The sequence below is a fragment of the Nanorana parkeri genome, unplaced genomic scaffold (genome assembly GCF_000935625.1).
Source record: "Nanorana parkeri isolate BGI_ZX_2015 unplaced genomic scaffold, ASM93562v1 scaffold634, whole genome shotgun sequence".
Lineage (NCBI taxonomy): Eukaryota > Metazoa > Chordata > Amphibia > Anura > Dicroglossidae > Nanorana > Nanorana parkeri.
Genome location: NW_017306902.1, coordinates 897,039 through 920,552, shown reverse-complemented (window position 1 = coordinate 920,552; position 23,514 = coordinate 897,039). Strand labels below are relative to the sequence as shown.

General features: G+C 41.4%; 1 protein-coding gene across 1 annotated transcript in view; it reads left to right on the top strand.

Moving 5' to 3' along the window:
• SH3YL1 (SH3 and SYLF domain containing 1) overlaps nucleotides 1-23,514 on the top strand; it is an 80,708-nt gene that overhangs the window by 2,546 nt on the left and 54,648 nt on the right. Inside the window, exons 2-4 of the mRNA XM_018563121.1 lie at nucleotides 10,484-10,594; nucleotides 13,597-13,710; nucleotides 16,565-16,629. Coding sequence (XP_018418623.1) covers nucleotides 10,484-10,594; nucleotides 13,597-13,710; nucleotides 16,565-16,629 — 290 coding nt within the window. The remainder of the gene's footprint in view (nucleotides 1-10,483; nucleotides 10,595-13,596; nucleotides 13,711-16,564; nucleotides 16,630-23,514) is intronic.

Sequence of the window (23,514 nt, the reverse complement as noted above, 5' to 3'; positions counted from 1 at the left end):
CTCTCACGAGCAGGGCCCTCCTAACCCTATTGTACTGAAATTTTATTGTAACTGCACTGTCTCCCCTATTTTGTAAAGTGCTGCGCAAACTGTTGGCGTTCTATAAATCTTAAATCCTTTATAATAATAATGATCTAACTGGCCACCCCCTTTTTCTTGCTTGAGCCAGTGTTAACCAGTTTTGGGCCTTAGTTGGCTTGATCTCCCTACCCCCTTTTTTTTCTTTTTTATCTCTGTGTGTACTCCTTTCTATGGACCTCCCCAAGTCCATCCTTACTCCGATGTCCCTGTCTTGTAAATAGTTGTGTCTGGGAGGAATAGCGCACCATTGTTGGTGTCAGAAGTTGGAACAGTGCCCCATTGTTGGTGTCAGTGGGAGAAATAGTAATCCATCGGTTGAGAAATAGTGCCCCATCCTTGTCATTGGGAGGTCTAGTACCCCATTGTTGGTGCTAGTGGGAGGAATAGTGTGCTATCATTGGTGTCAGTGGGAGGAATAATACCCTATCATTAGAGTCAGTGAGAGTAATAATGTCCCATTGTTGGTGCCAGTGGGAGGAATAGTGCCCTTTCAGTGGGAGAAAAAATACCTAATTGTTGGAGTAAGTGGGAGGAATAGTGCCCCATGGTTGGTGTCAGTGGGAGCAATAGTGCCCCATGGTTGGTGACAGTGGGAGGAATAGTGCCCCATGGTTGGTGTCAGTGGGAGGAATAGTGCCCCATCGTTGGTGTCAGTGGGAGAATTAGTGCCCCATTGTTGGAGTCAGTGAGAGGAATAGTGCCCCATTGTTGCAGTTAGTGGGAGGAATAGTGCCCCATCGTTGGAATAAGTGGGAGGATTAATACCCCACTTTGGTATCGGAGGGATGAATAGTTTCCCAAAAGTGCTTGAGATTGCCATGATAACAGCTTGCATAATGCTAGCCATGTAAACCACAAATTTTAAGCAATCTTAACTACATTTAACCTGCTTTTGACTACAAAAACAAGCAAACAGGTTTTAGGAAACCCACCAACATCCCTGCTATATACAGCTGTATACAAGTTTGTTGTTACACTTACAGCTCATTGAAACAATGCTTCCTTCCACCTGAAAAGTGATGTAATCAAAGCAATTGTCTCATGTATTCCTGCATGGCTTTGCTATGTCATAGAGCAGTGGTGGCAAACCTTGGCACTCCAGCTGTTTTGGAGCTACAAGTCCCATGAGGCATTGCAAGGCTCTGACAGCCACAGACAGAACTCCCAGAGGCAGATGCATGTTGGGATTTGTAGTTTTGGAACAGCTGGAGTGCCAAGGTTCGCCACCACTGTCATAGAGTAAAGCAAAGAATGCGTGAAAAGAGATAAATTATTGCTTAGTCCACAAAGATGTCTGAAATGGCCTGGACAGATTCATTGTCACCTCAAGAAAAGATTATAAATTAAAGTGGGGAACCTTTCCCCTGTCTGTAACAATAGTAATAGCTCCCACAGAAGGGGGTTGAGCCAGAGCACTCGAAGGTCTGCTAGTCTTTGCGGAGAGGTTAATGGCTACAATTTCTGACTAAACTACCAACTTTCAGAAACCGCTGTTTTCTTTAATCCCCATCACACGTGTCTTCGATCTTATAACCAGTCAGTCAGCCTATATAAATAGAGAAAACTAGTCACTCTGTTGTTTGGTATCATCGTGTTTACCACACTGGACACGGACCAGAAAAAGCAAAGGAGATAGCTGTCTGAGGAGATCAAAAAGAAAATTCTAGACCAGCATGTCAAAGGTATAGGCCAAAGTTTCTACAAGCTTTTTTCACTCGCAGCACCCTTCAAAAAGTATGCAAAATCTCCAGCCACCCTAGTTTAAAATGTAAGTGGGGACGCCACACAAAAACACACACAAAAGTGAGGTTCTTCCCTTTGCATCAAAGTCCTCAAATCTGGAGCCCCCATTTCACATCAGAAATCTCCCTTTCACATCAAAGTCCCCCTTTACATAAGGAGCCCTCTTCAGATCAGAGTCCCCCATTCATATTGGAATTCCACCTTTTACATCAGAGTTCCCCCTTCACATCAGAGTCCTACCATCAGAAAATGTTAAGGCACCCCTAAGGAAGCCAGAAGGCACCCTGGTTGTGAAAGGCTTGTATAGGCTATAGGACCAGCTGCAAGCAGCTTTTTATGTTCATGTGACTACAATTGCAGATATTTAGATGTTTAAGATCCATGGTAGTGTAGCTCACCTCCTTGGGCATGGCCACAAACAGAAAACCAATCTAAGATTGTACAGACGTTTGGTGCAAATGGTAGACTAAGAGCCAAGGAACATTTGCAAAAAGTTAAAAGCTGAACTCCAAGGTTAGGGTACATCAGTCTGATCGCACCATCTATGGCTTTTTGAGGAACAGTTGACTCAAAGTTCGAAGACCCAGCAGGACTCCACTGTTTAAAGAAAAATGAAAAAGCCTGACTGGATTTTGCTAAAATGCACATTGACAAAGTACTCCTGGGGGAATGCCATTTGGACAGTTGAGACAAAACTGGAGCTTTTTGGCAAGTCACATAAGTTCTGTGTTCACACATGAGACAAAATGAAGCATTCAATGAACATTGAGCCTACTTGATTTTCCACAGTAGGTACAGTTATGTTTTGGGGTTGTTTTGCTGCCCGAAAACATAGAGACACCTACAAACTGTGCAGGTCACAATGAAATCTCACAGATAATGGGTCCACAGCGAAAAGCACAAGAGAATGGCTAAGACCAAAACCTTGGACTATTCTGAAGTGGCCTTCTTTGAGCCCTGAGTCCTATTAAACATCTATGTAAAGGGCTGTAACAGTTTGGAGAAGGTACCTTTCAAATCTGAGACTCCTATGGGAGTTTGCTCAACAGTGGGCCAAACTACCTGTTGTTGTCAGCTGCAGATGTCTCATTCAGATCTACAGAATTTGCTTGTGTGCAGTGATTGCATGTAAAGATTGTGCAACAAAATATTAGGATAAGGGTCCATGCCATGTTCATTTGTTTTAATTTTTAAAATATTCTGTTCAATCAAACATCAAAAGCAAAGTCTGATTTTTATTAAATCTTAAATAAAAAGTGGTGGATGCCAATTACTTTGGTCAGCTTCAAGTTACATAGTATTTGAGGTTGAATAAAGACACAGGTCCATCAAATTCAACCTGTGTGTCTGTGTGTAATGTGTACATGTGTGTGTATACGAGTCCCTTGGGGTCTTAGGTTTTAAGAGTACCTGTACCACTGTATGTTACAGTCTCTTAGGAAGGTATCTAATTGATTCTGGAATGATTCAGTACTCTCTGCAGTATCACTGCTTGTGGCAGACAGTTAAAAATGTAACCACTCTGACTGAGAAGCCCCTGTGCCCCTTGTGGTTAAATCTTTTCTCTACCAATTTTAGGTGGTGACCTCTAGTCCTTGTTAGGGAGTTTAGAGTAAAAACTTTATTGCTGATGTTGCTATCGCCGCCAAACATTTTGTACATTAAAATCACATCCTTTCTTAATCGCCTCATTTCCAGCGTGAACAAGTCTAAATTTAGGAACCTTGTCTCATACCCCTTAATCAGTTTAGTTGCCCTTCTCTGGACTCTCTCCAGCGCAAGGACATCCTTTCTGTGGATTGGTGACCAAAACTGAACCGCATGTTCAATATGAGACCCAACCAGTAATCTATAAAGTGGCAAAATGATTGCCTTGTCTCTACAATACATTCCCTTTTTAATACAAGACAGTACTCTGCTCGCTTTTTTTGCCGCAGTCTGGCATTGCAACCTATTATTCAATCCGTGGTCTACTATGATCCTCAAATCTTTTTCCATTTCTACCTTCCCTAGACGAACATCCATTAATGTGTAATCCGCTTGCCTGTTTTTCACCCCAAAATGCATTACTTTACATTTTTCAACTTTAAACTTCATCTGCCACATAGTCGCCCACTCCCCTATTTTATCCAGGTTCTCCTGTAATGTTATAATGTCTAAGCCCGAGTCTATGACCCTCCCAATTTTAGTGTCATCTGCAAACACGGATACATTGCTATTAACACCTTCCCTAGTTATTTCAGTGAATATTGTGGGTTCTAATTTTTTTCATGGAAGGGGACCAACAAATGTGTCTGTAAAAACATGAATTGTTTGTAGCAGTTTTTTTTTTATGTAGGTGAGTTTTAAGGGTTGAAATTTGTTAAAATTGCTAGAAAATTGCTATGTACAGTGGCTGCACATCATTCTCCCTACCTGCTCCTTAATACTGGCAATATATTATAACCTGCAGTTTTCTTGCCACCTTACCCTGCTTTTATTTGAAAAATCAAATCAACAATTCAATGTATCCTACCACCAACAATTTCCAACTGGGAAACAAGTGAAACTTTGTTTAGGTTACAAATTAAATTGGTGGTTCAGATTGCTGTAGTTGAAAGATAAATTAATACGGAAGAGTGTATACACACACACCAATTTTTAGAATTTGATCAGGAAACTATGGGGATTAAAGACGAACTCCAGACACAAATATTCTTAACCCTTGCAATGGGGTTACCCCCGCACTGAAAGGGTTAAGTGCTCGTTTTCATCTAGGGAGGAAGATGACAAAGAATACTCACCTGAACCTCGCAGCCAGCTGGCTGCTTCACTGCTTCAGCAATGGAATGTCCATCGACTTCCTCATGTCCTATACACTGTATAGCAGAGGGGGAGCAAGGCAGCAGGGAACGGTCTAACAGCCAGACGGCTGCGAGGTTGGGATGAGTATTTCTTTATTTTCATCCCTAGACAGAAACGAGCACTTAACTCTTGCAGTGTGGGGGTAGCCCCATTGCAAAGGTTAGGGAAATCTGTGCCCGGAGTTCATCTTTAATCCCCATAGTTTTCTAATCGAACTCTAAAAATTGCAGTGTGTGTGTATACACTCTTCATTATTATTTTATCTTCCAACTACAGCAATCTGCACCAATAATTTAACTAGATTATGGGGAGGGTGAAATCCACTCTTCTCCATAATTAGATCTGACGTGTGCTACTGAAGTTGTCGAGAACTGAGTGATCACATATCACCGATCGCTCAGTTCCTGATCATCTCCCTGAGTGGTGACTGGGGTGGGTCCTGACAGGTGGTGGGGTGTATCCTGACAATATTGTCAGGGTCTTTCCCAGGTGCAGCATGGCTCTGCGCTGTCAGCATATAGCGGGCAATAGCCTGCTATATGCTGAGTTTTGGGTCACAGGAGGATATAGTATATGTCCTCCATAAAATGTTGGCCCATAGTTCTCTTTTAAGCTCCCAGACAATTACAATTGCAGTAGAATTAAAATGAACTACTGTAGTGCCAGTTGAAAGGCATTTTCAATCGATTTTCAATGCTAATTTTCATCAAGTAGTCATCCAAAACTGGAAATGTAATGCAGCTGGGGATAGCAGACTGCAAACTGTTATGGTTAAAAGAGGATGGAAAGTAATTAAAATTGTATAGCTGACATAATGCTAGACTCAAAAATGGTAATTGTCTGCCAATTTCAGTCACTTTTACCAGGTTTCGATAGCAAACATGGTCAGAGCACCCAACCACTAACAGTTTATACATTTATATGGCATGAATGGTGGTAGGTTGTGTTTATAGAATCATTTTTGTTGAATGTGCACCAGCACATAGTATATAATGTTTGTTTATTATATTCTTATGTTGAATGAATTAGTTTAAATCATTTACCTAGAACTGTTCATGCTGTTGAACTGGTTTGTTGTCCTCATTACTGAAGGGACATTTATAGAAGTGGAAAAACAGAGAAAACTTGTATTGCTGCCTCTGTCCAATCTTGTTGGCCAAATGATGGAGGCTTTTTTACAACGGGGTTGGTTTTAATTTTTTTTATTATTTTGTAACTTTTTTTACTATATTTAAAAAAAAAAAAAAAAAAATGTATTATTTTTTATAACATTTGTATGTATTCTTTTTATCACTTTTTTATTATTATTTACTTGGTATCAATTTTATTTTTAATTTTTTTGCTATCACACAGGGGCTAACAAAACCTGTGTGATAGCATTTGGAGGTGACGGGTTCTCTTTATGGAGCCTGCCCTCCAATACAGGAGATCGAGCACAGCACTGTGCTCGATATCCTGTGCAGCGGAGTCGAGGAGCGCTTTGAGTACAGCGTTCCTGTCTCACTGATCACATGGAGCAGAACGGGGAACATAATTTGCCGTGGTCCTCTGTTCTACAGAAGATCGGCGGACCCTGAAAACTATGGCAGGGGGGACGGACCATAGAAGGAGGAGTAGGAGGGGGACGGACAAGCAGGCTCTCAAATCACTTGAACAAAATGGCTCCCCTGCTCTACATTTAGCCCTGCTGCTTGCCCACAGAAGGGCTAAATGTAGGAAAAAAACACTTACCTGGCATCTGGAACTGCATGTCTCGGACGTCGGGCGATAGGAATTCTGCACCCCTGTACATAGCATAACTTTTTAAAATAATATTTAACAGTTGCTGCTGACCTATTTATTTGCTGGCAAATCCTATACTTGACTCTATTTCTATAGGGGGCGGCTGGGCATTCATAACTGTAGGAACTGAATACTTATTTCCTATGCTCCTCAGCTCTATCTATAATGCGCTATTACATCACAATACATTTGACCTGAAAAGACGATATAATAAGAACGTTTGTTCTTGCCATTATTTGCAAAAAACAAAACTTTCACAGATATTCTAAGGTTGGAGGGCTCTGCAAATTGTTTATACAATTACCCCTTTAAAGGAGAACTATGGAGTCAGTGTTTTTCCCCATAGTTCTCTTAAGGGTCACGGGAAGACATAAACTAGCATCCTCCCGTCACCCAAAGCTCAGTATATTGCGAGCTACAGCTCGTGGTATACTGAGACCGCCGCAGCCGGGACGGATCCCGACATTACTGTCGAGAGCCACCCAGCTGCGTGAGTGATAGAGACTCTAGTGAAGTCCTGGAGGCGAGCATGGGAGGAGTTGATGAAGGAGCTGGAAAGCAGGAGGTCTTAGGACTGTTAGGGTGATCCTTTGAGACACGGTTGGAGATATAGCTGGGGGCAGAGTTGTGGATGGCTTTGTAAGTCGTTAATATTTAGAATTTTATCTTTTGGGCAATTGGAAGCCTACATCGTATTACATAAACATTGTTGTATAAAATCTATGTAATAAGGACATTCTCTAAATTATTTATTCTTTTTATTTGTTCTTACAGCATAGAATTATTATTATTATTATTATTACATAGGATTTATATAGCGCCAACCGTTTGCGCAGCGCTTTACAATATAAGGAAGACATTACAATCCCAATACAATTCAAGGCAAGATGGTAAGGAGGGCCCTGCCCCTGAGGGCTTACAATCTAAAAGGGAGGGGCAAGTGATACATGAGGACATAGCTGTGTTGAATTATATTTTGTAGAGCAAAAAAAAAAAAATGAAGACATCGCAGGTTCATTAATTGTTTTCAAAATTTCTGGTTGCGACCAATTTATGTGACTTCTATTTGGCAAATTACTATAACCTCATATAAAATAATATTTTAATGATGACTTACTTTTTTATGTCACCTGCAGCTATTTCTGGAATAAACATTCACTTATTTAATGAAATATCATTATCAGTATAAGCACTTCATACAACACGTAGGTGTGCAGAGAGTACATTTGGAAATGCGTATTATAAAATATTTATATTCATTGTGGTTTTCCTGAATTTCCGCCAAGAAAACATATTTCTCTTTTTTAGTCCTATGCAAATGGCGTGGAGCTGACGCACTTGTCTTATGAACTTCAAATGAAGCAGTTAGTCAATCTCGCTCTCATAGACTTCCTTCTCTGACTCACCCATGCTCAATACTTTCTCTTTCCATCAGCAGCTGACATTGGAAATCAGACTTATTCCCAGCTGAGCAGTCACTAATCACTGTATTCGCAGGCTATCAATTCAGCAAATCCTCTGGATAGAAATGATTCCTGTATTGCTTTCTACTTTATCTATTTCCTGCACGTCCGCTGAATGCCTAATACACAATTATGTACACTGTGTATGCTTATTAAAATTTGCCAACAGCAGACAGACCTCCTTCATATGAGGAAACATGCTGGCCAGTTATACATCAGCTTTTCTCAGTCAGGGTGCTGTGGCACCCTAGGGTGCATCAAAATGTTTCACACCGCGGCCTCTGTTGTGAGGGGGGCTCCTGTTGCAAAGGTCACTCTGATGTGAAGAGGGACTCTTGTTAAGGGGGGATTCTAATGTAAAGATGGGCTTGTAGTGTGAGAGGGGAAAACTCTGCTGTGAGGGGTTCTCCTGATGCAAAGTTGACTCTAACGTAAGGGGCCTTATGATGTAAAGAGGGGCTCCTAGTATGAAAGGGGAGCTCTGATGCAAGGGGGGCTCCTGATGCAAAGGAGACTCTGTAAAAGAGGAGGACTCGTGTGAAGGGGGGCTTCTGATGTAAAGAGGGGTTTGTATTGTGAGAGGGGAGACTCTAATGTAAGGGGGGCTTTTGATGCAAAGGTGACTCTGATGTGAGGGGGCTCCGGTTGCAAAGGTTACTCTGATGTGAAGAGGGGCTTCTAGTGTGTGTGGGGGGGGGCTCCTGATGCAAAGGAAACTCTTGTGAAGGGGTGCTTCTGATGTAAAGACGGGCTTGTAGTATGAGAGGGGGACTCTGTTGTGAGGAGGGCTCCTGTTGCAAAGGTGACTGTGATGTGAAGAGGGGCTCCTAGGGCTAGGGTGAGAAGGGGGCTCCGATGTGAAAAGTGGTGGTGGTGGGGGGGGGGGCTCTAATGTGAAGCGGGGAACCCTGCTTCTTTTTATGTTCTCGCATGGGCTTCCCCCTTAAAAGCCATACCAGACTCCTGTCTTGGATAAGGGTCTGGTATGGATTGCAGAGGGACCAAATGTCATTTTCTACATTTACATTTTTAAACTGGGGTGCCTTGATATTTTGCCTAATTTTAAAGGGCACTATGACTGAAAAAAGGTTGACAAACGGTGCTCCAGATAATTAATTATGTTCTTTTTATACATGTTTGTCTGTGAATGGAGCGCCATATACAGTGTGTTTACTTGGCTCTAGTACATGTGCAATAAGTTTATTTGTAAAAAAAAATAGAATAAAAATCAGTTTAAAAACACGCAAACCTAAAAGTAAATGAACAATTGGCCTATTGGAAGTTCTCGCTAACGTGTGTAAAGCCACAACTTTTTTTTTGTAAGTTTGAGATAGAGTAGCTAAGTGTTTAGGACTGTTTGATCTTTTTGTTGCTGTCGGTGCCCCTTCTTTGGAGAATGAGCCCTCTATTTGTGCTGCAGTCCATTTTCACCAAGACAAAAAGTAAAGGGAAATCCACACTTTTTGGGTTTTTACTAGAGAAAAAAAGGTGAGAATAAATCATGGAATGGGGACAAATGTTCCCTGACAACAGCCTAAGAGCGGAATTCCCTTTTATGTGCCTGTAGGACAGGAAGTGAAGGGAAAGCTCCCCAGTGAGACACAGACAGCAAAGGATAACCCGATAGTGGTGGTAACCCTTTTTTTACGCTCTCCAAAACTAGAAAATATGTTCTGTATATACTGTACCTTTTTAAAACATTTTTGTCACTGGTAATCATGTGCTGTTAAAGTGGACTTTTCCATAGAGTAAAGGAGGGTTATAACCCGTCATCTTTTTTTTTTTTTTCCCCCCTATCTGTATCCCGTTGGGGACATGTCTGTTCACTTCCTGTCCAAAAGCCACACCAGGAAGTGAGAGGAAATCCCTCCAAAGAGAGGCATAACCCTGGTGGTTAGCAGGGTCACCAGAACTAGTGACCTTATCGGGAGATTTCCCAACTATTTCTGTTCTGATGACAACCCAACATTTGGGATTTTCTTTCACTTTCAGTGATAAGTCACCAGGACAAATGGGGAGGGTGTATCTTCCTAACGGGGACACAGACAGCAATACAAACCTGACTACTCTTTTATGTAGTGAGCAACTTTCTGTATTGCCGGTGTGCTTTGCATCTCTTTTCCTGCTGTTTGATGTGATGCAATTTCCATTTCTCAAGACTAGATATCCCATCATGCATTGCTTCCAGCAAGCAATGATAAGGCTACATTGTTCAGACATTGAGTTGTAGTTCAAAAGGCCGGCTCTGTGAGAGTTGTGACACAAGGAAGTGAATAATCACAGGGCCGAGTGAAATTGTGTCAGGGTGGTCTTCCTCGATGCACTTTAGGCATCTTCAATAAGTAAGTTTACAAACTTCTAGCTGGATCTGGTTATTAGGAGTGGGATAGAAGTTATGGAAATGCAATATAGAAATACAGATTTATGTTCAGTTTTTATACTAATAATAAATAAAAGCTAGATTTCATTTTTAGAAACCATTCCATGAGGACCCCAGATTTATAACTATAAACTGCCATTTCCTCATCTACTGTACTGAAACAATAAATGAATCTGTATTTCCTTTGCAGTGAATAATCCTATTCCTTCCAACTTGAAGTCTGAAGCGAAAAAAGCAGCAAAAATTTTAAGAGAATTCACAGAAATCAGTTCTAGATCTGGACCAGATAAAATTATCCCAGGTACGAGTGTTGTTTACTATAGAGTTTGTTGGTGGGAAAGTTACATGTCCTTTCCAGATTCAAAGTTTGTGACTACGCTAGAATGTGTGACCGGTCACATGGTCACACATTTTAACGTAATCCCGCCCAGTTTTTTGGCGGTGGAATGTGTGACCGCCCATTTAGGTCAAGCATTCCAATGCTTTCTCAGCTGTTCCAGTGCAGATCGGCATCGCAAATCGTATGCGCAGGAGAACAGATCTGCCTTGGAACAGCTGATCGGTCCTAAATTGAACTTCTATCGGACTTTGTGAATGCGGTGGAATGTCAGATCGTACTCACAAAGTCGGATAGAAGTGACATTTCAGGACCGATCAACTGTTCCAGGACAGATCGGTTCTCCTGCACATACGATCTGCGATGCCGATCTGCCCTGGAACAGCTGAGAAAGCATAGGAAAGCTTGACCTAATGGGCGGTCACACATTCCACCGCTGTGAAACTGGGCGGGATTACGGTAAAACGTGTGACCACGTGACCAGTCACACATTCTAACGTAGTCACAAACTTTGATAGAACACTGGCAGTGCCGGTCACCAAGGTGGGTACTCCATATATTACTCACAGCAATATGTAGAGGATTCACAACAGTCAGGTGATGATTCCATTACTAAAACCATGTGACTTACATTTATGTTCTGTTTCTAAAGCAGTGAATCTGACATTCACCAAACATTTTACTGCAGATGAATCTTCCTGCTGCATGTGTTTTAAAGGATAATTATTCATTCATCACCGGTGAAAGTCATTCACTGCTTTATAAAAAGGCCCCTTAACCCTTTTGCTGCCAGCGATGTAAGGCATACGGCACTGGTGTCGGGCCCCTTTAAACAGATTCCTGGTCTGGTTACCTGTGTAAAGCCGACTGTCAGGTTTACATTGGAAGCCGCCAGATCACCTCCTTGCTTCCCAGGCTCCACTGCCCTACCTGTGGGCCCAGGATCGGCATCGTGGGTGTTGGTCGTAAGCAGGGAAAAAGACCAGCGAACATCCATTCACTGATCTCCTCCCTGGTGAAGCTGGTAGTGACGCTTAGTGGATCACTTAATAGCTAGAGAAGCCAGGGAAGAAGCTGATCAAGCATGATCTGTGCTTCATTAGCTTCGATGGGCTGCAAAGGTGACATTAGTGGTCTGAATTGCGGAGTTCTTCTCCCCACAGGCTTGTGTATATTTTTTTAATTCAGCACAGCTATGCGTGGCTCCGCCCACGCAGCCACATCATCATTCACAGATCCGTTGACTGAATCTGTGAATAGAGAAGCCATAAGTTCCATCAGCCACTGCAGCTCTCAATGGAATACAAGTGTGACATCACTGCACTTGTAGTCCATTCATTCTTCCTCCCGTGCATGTTACCGAATGTCTGCACCGAGGTATGGACATCGACGGTAGGAAGAATCTGCAGGGGCCAGAGCATTGTACCTGTGATCTATTGATGTATGATTGCGTTGCTTTACTGGCTCCAATGCCAAAAATAATGGACATTTTGTGTGCACTTATTTTATTATTGTTGTTGTTTTTTTAAAAGGTAGAGTCTCCCTTTAGAATGGAATTCCAGGCATACAGCTACATACAAAGTTGAAATAGATGTTGACTGTTTTTCTTGCCAAATGATTGGTAACGCTTTACAGCCAATCCTATGATTGGAAGGCAAAGTATTGGGAGAGTAACGTGTACTGTTCCCAATACTTAGAGCCGGTGTATAACGCTACAGCTGTCGCATGCCAAATCTATAGATCGAGAACTGAATGATTACAAAGTGCTGATCACGGTCTTCTCCCTGCAGAGAGTAGTGACTTGTCAGTCACTTGTTCCCCGCAGGGATTCCCCCCTCCCCTCTCCATTCTTTCAGCACTCATTGGAGGGACAGACACGGGAGGGGGCGGGCACAGCTGGCTCTAGCTCTAGAGAGGCAGAGCCAGCTGTCAATCAGGTAGTGAGGTGGATCCTGACAATATTGTCTGGATCTTTCCAGGCTGCAGTACGGCTATGTTCAGTCATAAAATAGCGGCCTCAAGTCACAAGAATAGATTAGTATATGTTCTCCTTACTATTAACTCTCAAGCAACCAGAAACTACAGTTATCCGGCATCTACCGATCCCTTTGGGTGCCGGATAACTGGGAGTTTACTGTACTTAACTTTCCGGTAGCCCATGTGTTAAGCAGATGCTGTGTTTCTGATTTCTCACCACTGCAGGCGTTTTGACACTTTGGGTGTTTCGAACATCTGCTCCCCCTCGGTACTGCAGTTCCTCTCACCTGGCTATTCATATTCTGTGTTCTGATCTTTTATTTTGTGAGAGTGGAATGACAGATATTGATATGCGATCTATATTTGTATCTGTGGGCTTAAAATAGGCAGAAAGCAAAGAAGTCAGGTATTGTCTGATTGCTCGGGTAGCCCAGATCTCAGGCTAACATGCTGTGTCACTACCACAGAACAAGGATGTTAATAAGGAGTTCTGGCATTACTCTGCCTTTTTCTGATACCCGTAGTTGTCCTAAGTTAATGACTATGAAAGTATTGAAGCCATAAGGCCGGCATAATAGCCGGGCAATTAGATTGGCAATGGCAGCCCCCATATTTCCATCAAGAAAGCGTTACTTTAAATGCTCAGCAGGGATTGGGGGATTGATGATCGTTTTTTAAAATTGTATTTGAGCAGTGGTGTTTTCCATTGTGTGACATCTGTACAGAGCTGAAATGAAGAATAATACAAGTCTGGAAACTAATGTCCATCATACATCAGAGCTAATTTTACCATTATGAACCCTGCGGGTGTAAACTAATCGCATGTGTGCCTATCAATATCTGATCAATGACGCTCCCAATGAAATGAACAGGAGGGTTTATTGCACACATGTGGCATGGATTTGTGCTCAGTCTGTTTTCCCGATTGTTTTAATTTATTCACTGTATCTACATTATATCTGTGTTCTCTTTTTTTTTCTCCTGTGCAGCTCATGTCATTGCCAAAGCACAAGGCCTTGCCATTCTGTCTGTCATAAAAGCCGGCTTTTTGGTGACGGCTCGAGGAGGAAGTGGAGTAGTCTTAGCACGCCTTCCGGATGGACGTAAGTCATTTCCCACTCACTTCACTGACATGATCACACCTACCTTCTAAATGGGCTTCAGCTCTTACCTTACTTACCATTACTAATACCCAGGGAGAATAGTAAAAATAGCACACTGCTTGTATCAAATGTATCATATATAAATCTTATTCTTACGTCGGCATGTTTTGTTTATTCAATAAAAAAATGTCTGCTCTCCATAAGGAGATCTCGCAAAAGAGCAAAATAAAAAAATCAAACTTTAAGTAAATAATTGTACCAAAATGTAATTAATTGCTAAAAACTGCACAATACACAAACATCTAAAATAATTAAAAAGAGCCTTGTCAGCAGTAGATATAGGCAAAAAAACGGGAGACTTAAGAACCCCTTTAATCAGCCCGGGAGGGATAGATAATGTCAGGATGCACATGCAACCGATGCCGCCTGAGTTCAGGTCCTCAAACAGGGAAGGACAATAGAAACGTACAGCCGTACTTTTTGGATGAAAATTTGATGGATACTTATCTCATCCATGTGAATGAACCAGAAAGGTTCACTGAAGATAAATCCAGCAATGTTGCTATATGACAAACGTGACGCCCCTCTGATGAAGCCCTTTGGGGAGAAACGCATAAGAGAGCAGTGTTGATTTGCTTCCCCCTCTGTGGTATGGGATATACATCAAACTGTTGTTTGCAATTGCAGAGAAAGGAGAACAAGTTTGTCATACAGCAACATGATATCATTGCTGGATTTATCTTCAGTGAACCTTTCCGATTCATTCACATGGATGAGATTAGACGCACACACGCACCGAAATGGAAATTTCAAAAACAAAATTGTTAGACCGAAAATGTTTTTTATTTAAATTTTTCCAAATTGTTTAAATATTTTATTTATTTTTTATAAACTTTTTAATTTTTTAATCTATTTTTTTATTAAATATTTTTATGTTTTACTTTAGGGGCTTCGGGGAAATATTGGGGGTCTAGACAGACCCCTGATATTTCCCTTTTAAAATATAAAAAGAGATTGAGAACACAGAGTCCTCAATCTCTTTTTCTGTGTCCCCTGTTATCAATGAACAGGAATCCTCCATATTGAGTGTTCCTGTTTATTCATAACATGAGAACAGAGTATGTTTACTATAACCACAATCATGAATGAACAGGAGGGGATGTAGATCACTTCCCATTCATTCATAATTGAGGCTATAGTAACCATACTATGTCCTCAATTATGTACAAACACTCAGCGATCACTGATCGCTGAGTGTTTGCATTGGCTCTCCTCTCTTACTCGCTGTCACAGGAGGCTGAGCGAGCGGTGCAGGGAGGAGAGCTCAGCCTCCTATGACAGCGCTGGCTTTCTCCGCCCCCACACCGCTCTGCCAGGCTGTGATAGGAGGCTGAGCAATGTGGGAGGAGAGACGCCGGCCGTTCACAGCGCTGTTCTCACACAGCGCTTGGCCGGCTGTCACAGTTTCTCTCCTCCCCGCTGGGACACAGAGCAGCGCCCAGCGGGAGGAAAGAATGCAGGGATGCGCCGATGCATCAGCAGGAAAATGGCACTTTCGGCATCTAGCCAAAAGTGCCATTTTTGGCCGATATGTTTCGGCGGCCGATATATCGGTGCACCCCTAATTTATATGACCATATTCATATATAGAGTATATTTAAAAATAAAATAAACTTGATAAATATTATACAGTTTACTTCAAGAATGCAAAAACCTGAAGCATTTTCCACCCAGCGTTTTGGATATTTCAAGAATTTGTGCAGGTTATTAGGGGAAACTTGATTCTTGATAAGTTCTGTTAATGCGGTAGAGGAATCCCCTGCCTTGACTTGCTGTATGCAGGTTGATGAAGGGTTGAAGTTTTGGTTTAAAAGAGAAGTATTTGGAGAGTTAAACATACTCTTCCCAATACTTAGGGCTAGTGTGTCACACTGCAGCTGTCAGGTACATGTTCTGTATACCTGACATCTGAGAGCTGAGCGTTATACAACAGTTTCTGCCCTCTCTGTTACTCCAGCGCTCATTGCAGGGACAGAAATCGGAGGGGGCGGGCACAGCTGGTTCTGGCTCTAGAGAGGCAGAGCCAGCTTTCAATCAGGCATCTGGGTGGATTCCAACAATATTGCCAGGGTCCTTCCCAGCTGTGGCGCGGCTCGGAACTGTCAACATATAGCAGATGGCAGTCTCGACTAAAAAATTTGATCCTGTGACCCAAAAGAGAACTAAAGCAAACAAAAAAAAAAGGGTTTGCCTTCTCTTTTAGAGGAAACTAGGAAAGAAAGAAGCATAGGCGTCCACTGTTGACCTCTTCTAATAATGCTAGTTCCCTCAGGGTCACAAAAAGTATTCAATCCAAAAGAGACTTTTGAAGTGCCTGTGAAGGTTCTCATATGTCACTCAGCTGGACATGGTTTATACTTTTGAAGATGGTTGAGTACTCATCCAAGTGCCTTCCTTAGTTCAAATGAGTGTTGTGTACATACACTACTTTTATAGCTGCATGGGAGACTCGGTCACCTTTATCAAATCCCAATGGTGCCCTGAAATGCGATCAGGAAGATGTTAATTGTCAAAGAACATGAAAGGAGGTGTGAAATGTGAAAACCCTATTTTATTTTTTTATAATCCAATCCCCTCGTTGCCTTGAAATATGGAGCTGGTGTTAATAGATTGAGTTACATGGCTAAAAGTGTAAATTGCTGTCAGGTTTCTGGGTAAAGATGTTAAAACTGCATTATGTGAGAGTTCCTGAGCTCCTTCCGTTCTAGAATGTAACTTACACCTCTTACAATGAATGTAATTTCCTTGCTGGTTTTCATTCACTATTGACTAACTCCGTCTTTGTTTACACTAGGATGGTCCGCTCCTTCTGCTATTGGCATTGCTGGACTTGGTGGGGGGTTTGAAATTGGAATTGAAGTGAGTATTAAAGTGGCCACATATTTACTTTCTAATGAACAGATATGTTTCTTTTCCTGTCACATACTGAACAATATAAACATCATTTGTTTTTTTGGCAATTGTGAACGTATTTTTTATGTTTCTCATTGAAAGTATAAATGTTTGAAAGTGTGGACCAACTGGCACAGGAAGTACAAGTGACTTCAGAGATAGTGACAGGATGATGGCTGAAGGCTGAAGTCACTTGTACTTCCTGTGCCAGTTGGTCCAGTAAATAGCAGGCAATAGCCAGCTATATACTGAGCTTTGGGTCACGGGAGGAGGTTAGTATATGTCCTCCCGTGACCCTAAAGAGAACTATGGGGAAAACACTTACCCCATAGTTCTCTTTTAAGGTACTTGAATGCATTTTTTACATTTAACTCCTGAGTTTAGTGTCACTTTATGAGAGTGAACCAAAATGCAAAGAATAAACCCAGAAAAGAACTGTTGTGTGGCATGCAACATAAACTGTCAAGGGATACAGGAAATAACTAGTCCATGTGGATTGTAATACATACTAAGAGAATATAACAAGAGTTAATAGTTTTTGGACTAATAAGTTGGTCTCTTCTAGACACAATGCAAAGCAATGAATGGATACAAACCTGGGTATGGAAGGGATAAGCCTGCAATAGCTTTTAGAAATGTATTGTAAAAATTTGATGTTTTTCATGTAATAACAACAAAATATTGTGATTTTATATGAAGCATGGCTGTCATAAAGTAGCTTGGAGGTACCTCAAAAATCCTGGAACCATATAATTTTTTTTTAGATGTATGCTAAATCTTTCTTTCTTTCTTTCTTTCTTTCTTTCTTTCTTTCTTTCTTTCTCTCTTTCTCTCTTTCTCTCTTTCTCTCTTTCTCTCTTTCTCTCTTTCTCTCTTTCTTCTTTCCGTATGGAGGGGACATAGATGAGTTATTTTTCCAAACACATCAGTAGTTCCAAAGAAGAACAACTGTAATTATGGTACTTTGTTTAGACAAAATGTCAGCATTAAATGTAACACTAAACTGCATACTTACACTAACATGAAATATTTCCTTTGCTGTGCTTTCTCAGATTTGATCACATAGTGAATGTTGTTAGCTGTTATTTCACATGATACATTTGAGTCCTGTGTAGTGGCTCATTAAGTCTGTTCCTTGAAGCAGAGCTTGACTTACTCTGTGCTCCTAACATTACATTTGTGACAAACACAGCAAGTGTAATAATGAAGTTCCCTTGGCATGTCATATGCAACTGAAGGCTGAGGGCTGACACCGGCCTAGACTCTGTAGAATCGTGTAGGAATAACACTTGTCATATGTCTGAGTCTCTAATGAAGTGACATGCTGCTCACTGGGATTTAATTTAAAGCCATTCAGTGTAACCTTACTGTCAGTAAGACTGTGGAATTGGCAGAAAATAGATCAAAGGTTAAATATCCTGCATCTAAATTGTTTTAAGGTTAACGTGAGGCATATGGAGCATGCAGTTGAATTTCAGGCCATCTGTGTTTCATTTCACATTATGTGGCCATATGAGACAGATCAGGCCTTTTGGTGGTTGGGCATTATTATTATTTTGGATATGTGATGGTGGACACTTTTATACAGTCTGTACAAGGATTCAGCACACAAAGAAACGTGAAATGCACACAAGGACACATGGATATTCTTTCACTTCCTATAGACACATCAGGAATTATGAAGACATCTTTCCAAAATGAGGGAAACAATGCATTATGGCCATGAGATGGAGCTGAGGAGCATAGGAAATACTTATTTCCTGAAGAAGCCTGTGGAACCTGGTTGGCTGAGTTCACTCTGGTTTCTTTTATACCATGGATATTTCAGCAGCGAGGACTCAAGTTCTATAAATCCTGACTCTGTTTCTATCCACCTAAGAGTTGTGGGTGTTCCACCCTACCTTTGCCTGTCCCAGCACTTCAGATTACATTCTTCCTAATATAAAATAAATAAATCCAGCAGAGGGAGTGGGAAGCCCTCATAATGGTCCCAAGGCATGCAAACATAAGAACTCAGGTGTCAAGATCTTACCAGTAGAGTCCTTAAAGGAGAATTATGGGGTGAGTGAAAAACACTTATCCCCATAATTCACCCTTACCTGTGACACTAAAGCTGTCACAAGGCGGCTCTATTGATTGGGAAGTCAGAGAACAGATACCACCTATCACTGACTTCCCGATCGTCTCCCTGCCGTGAGCGGTGCATGTCAGTCACTGTTCCCTGCAGGGATTCCCCCCCCCCTCCATTTCTCCAGCGCTGACTGGAGGAATGGACAGGGGAGGGGGCGGGAACAGCTGCCTCTGCCTCTAGATAGGCAGAGCCAGCTGTCAATCAGCCAGCGGGATGGATCATGACAGTAGTGTCAGGTTCCGTCCTGGCTGCAGCATGTCTCTGCGCTCTTAGCACATAGCGAGCAATAGCCTGCTATACAGGTGAAACTCGAATAATTCGAATATCGTGCAAAGTTCATTTATTTCACTAATGCAACTTAAAAGGTGAAACTAATATATGAGAGAGACTCATTACATGCAAAGCAAGATAATTCAAGCCGTGATTTGTCATAATTGTGATGATTATGGCTTACAGCTCATGAAAACCCCAAGAACCCCAAATCCACAACCTCAAAAAAGTAGATTATTACATGCAATCAATAAAACAAGGATTGTACATAGAACAATATCGGACCTCTGAAAAGTACAAGCATGCATATGTACTCAGTACTTGGTTTGGGCCCCTTTTGCAGCACTTACTGCAATTACTTTTGCATGATATTCTAATTATTCGAGTTTCACCTGTATACTGAGTTTTGGGTCACCGGAGGACATAAGTGTATGTCCTCCTGTGACTCTGAAGAGAACGATGGCCAAAATAAGGTTACCCCATTGTTCTCTTTTTAAAGTGATATTAAACTCAGGAGTTAAATCTTTAAAAGTGCATTCAGGTACCTTAACTATTAACGAAAATGTATGTTATTTGTCTATCACTTGGCTGTAGATCCTCAAATCATCTCTGAATTGGTACTGACACTGTCCTTCCTTCTGGAGGGCGGCTACTTTTGTTCCCCATAGTCCCTGTGTGTGTTGTAAATAAGCCACCGCTCCAAGCTCACTCCTGTGATGGATTACAATCTCAATAAAAATTAAACATGAGATTGTCCATCCTGGGGGCGAGCTTGGAGAATGGTTTATTTACAACACAAACAGGGATCCCGAGGAACAAAGGTAGCCACCCTCCAGAAGGAAGGACAGTGGCAGCACCAACTCAGAGATGATTTGAGGATCTACAGCCGAGTGATACACAAATAAGATACATTTTTGTTCATAGTTAAGGTACTTAAATATATTTTTAAGATTTAATTCCTGAGTTTAGTGTCAGAAATGTAACATATTTTTTGCTGGTTTAAATTTTCAACATCTACCAAAAAACAAAATGTCATTTTGGGGTGGAGTAACCCTATAAATAAGAAGTAAAAAGTGGAAGTTTCTTCCCAACAGCCAATCCCATTCCAACTCCATTTTTTTAATTTTTGTGTGAAATTGTAAGGAAGGCTCACGTTAATGTGGGTACAACCTCCTTTTTAAACTTTTAATGCTTTCGGCAATACTTCTACTACATAGCTCATTTCTTTTTTTCTGGTACTGTCGGACATTTTGTCTTGTATAGAAGCACAGATGTATGAAAATAGTATTGTATGTATGTCTTTTGTTATATTCTGAAAACCTTCAATAAACATTTTAATATGAAAAAAAAGATGTATGAAAATAAAAATGTGCTACTAATGAAGCTAGTTGATCTTTTGATACATATCTCACGAGCCTCTAATCATTGAATGGAAATCCAGGTGGGGTTGATTAGAGTAAATCTCTTTCATGGTACATCAGACAGACTTCTGGCTGAGTAACTTGGATTAGACATCTGCTTCAGGAAACACACCGGAGCAGCGCACTTATCTTTTCCAATTTCTCCAGGAGAGACACACTTCAACCTCCGGCATTCTTTATGAACATTGAATTGTCACGTTGTTATTCCCCTTGTGCTTATTAATCTCTGGAGCGGTAACTAACCATAATTTTCTACAAAGGGTTTCCTAGACGGGTTCCTCGTTCACCTTCTGTTCTTCCTTGTTATATCTTCTGCCACTCACTGTGCTCTCAGGTTAAAGGAAAGGTCTCTCTCCTGCCTTTTATGAGAAAAACTGCTAAAGTTAATGTGTATGTTTCCCCAAATAGTATCTATGCTATTAAAACTTGGTTCCCTTTGTTTACCAGTTGGAAATCATTGCTCTGGTGCAGGGGTAGCCAAACTCCGGACCTCCAGCTGTGGTGGAACTACAAATCCCATGAGGCATTGTAAGATTCTCACAGCCACAGACATAACTCCCGGAGAGAGATGCATCATGGGATTTGTAGTTTCACCACAGCTGGAGGGCCGGAGTTTGGCTACCCTTGCTCTGGAGGATAAATATAGAGCAATAGAAGACGTGAATACATTCTTTCTTGCAGAAAATGATGCTGCTGGTAGCCTGTTATCCTGGCCAAGAGACAAAAAGCCAAGCACTTGATTATATTGCCTCTGTTGAAGAGTTGAATCCATGTTCAAACTGAACATGGATCACATGACAAGCAGAGATCACATGACCAGGAGCTTTGGACTTGCTGCTAGCACTAGCGGTAGCCTGGGTTAGAATATTTTCTTTAGGAAAGGTGTTTTTTTTTAATCTGCTCTTCTGTTATGCTATGTTATCCATCCCAGCACGGTTGTTACTAGCTTTTAAATCTCAATTGAATAGGCCTGCCCTCTGGCAGCATGCTTTAGAGAAGGACTTCTTGTCTCTATGTGGACAAAGTGGTCTCTCTGCAAAAGTCCATCATGCCCATGCTGCATGAGACTTCTAGTTACAAAACAGCAAAGCTTGTGCTTCCTGCTGATTAGAGAGGTCTAGCTCTGACTCAGCAGGGGTCATGTTGGCCTTTTGCAGAGAGACCACTGCTTCCACACAGAGAGCAAGGGTCCTACTCTTTCGCATCCTAGCAGAGCACATGTTTTTCTATTCGGGCTGTGGCTGTTTTCTAAAGTAAGATTTTGTAAGGCTTTTGGTTTTGATGCACTTGTAATCTATTTAGCTGATTGAAGAGAGTTCAGTTGTACATTTAGGCTAACATTCCCTTATAGGGCATTTGGTAAAATCTAGGGTGCAGGATAGGTGTGTCCAGTGACAATTATCTATCCCGAACCGCAGGTAATCGTACCATGTATGATTTCATGCGGACTGCCACTGAGAGATGGGGCCGCTGTCGGTCTGTCAATACCTTGAACAGGCACAGCAGCCACATCTGAATGGGCACACCTGAGATTTCTGCCGCAAGAATTCAACCCCTGTGGTAACAAAGGGAAAAAAGACTAATAATGAACTGCCACATCTAAGAATAGGTAATCCGCAATATACTGCATTTTTACTTTTGGGTTTCGATATGGTTTAAGTTTAAGATATCTAAGTTTTTTCTCTCCTGTCAAAAATAAATAAATAGATAAACAGCCTTGTGTACACTTCCCGAAATGTTGCCTCTTTTTCACCTTCTCTTTTTTTTTTGTTCACCCCTATTCTGCAGTGTTTTTACTGTTTCTCATTACTGAAGCTTGCCTGTCTATGAACAGAATTTTGTTTTCTCTTTACCATTTCACACTTTTATAAACAACTAGTAGCGCTGTCTTGTAAAAAGAAGGGCCCCATTGTGCTGGCTGGTTTATAAGTAGCCCTATAGCACAAGGCTATATAGAACTAAACGCTTTTAACACTGCAAATACTTATTCAGTATGGCTATGCCCACAGTGACTTTGCATTGTAAGAATAATTCAGACTTGGTAAAGTCATGTAACTTTTTTTTGTTGTTGAGTCTTTTAAATAAGAATGAGTATTCTCAAATATAACCAATCAGTAATGGCCATGTGTAAGAATAGGGATCACCAATCTGTTTTAATTTTGCTGCCTTACATTGTATGGATTGATGTGTATTGTTATTAACTTGTATTTCCTCCCTGTCGGAACAGAAGTACCCGTTGTGTGGCTGTAACCTTTCTAATGAGGCTGACTGATCTACTCCAGTAGACAACTGACACTCGCTCCAGGTTACTGGGCCAGGCTAAACTATCTGTTAACAACGCCATTAGTTTTCTAACTAATAGAAAACTCAGCACACTCACCAGCTAGCATGCAAAAAAACCTGTCTTACCGCTAAGGTTAAAAACAGCGGTTTTAGATACACGTCTTCTGCAGAATATGTGAAAGCCGCACTGCCTCGTCAAGGCCCCTCTGTGTAGTGCGGTCCTAGCTCTAACCTATGAGAGTCTCCATCTTGGAGCACATGTAGCAAAAGATAAAATTGGGTGCTGGTTCGCCAGGTGGCAGCCCAACCTCCTTTAAAGGCACAGGGACACAGAAGGGACCCCACACATCACAACGGCAGCTGAAGCCCCCCAGTGTGTCACTGTACTAAATCAGTCAAGCAAAACAAATGGCAAACACACACTGTTATCCATACTGAGCTCTTATATGAAATCATACATCCTTACAGCCTCACCTTTTTGCTCTGATGGGAAAAGAGTACAAGTGATAGATATGCAATCAAGTAATCCATGAGAGGTGTATATTGACAATTCAAGAATGGTGATTCTGATTATTACATTGGTGATTGGTTCTCTAAAGTGCCATGGGTTAAAAAAGTGAGTAGGTAGAACTTGTTGACAGGTTCTCTTTACTGTATGAGTAGTTCCTTCATCACATTGGCGTGATCCAGAATGCACAAAAATCTGACCCTTTCAATATATGCATATCCAAGCTTGTTTTTAATCCA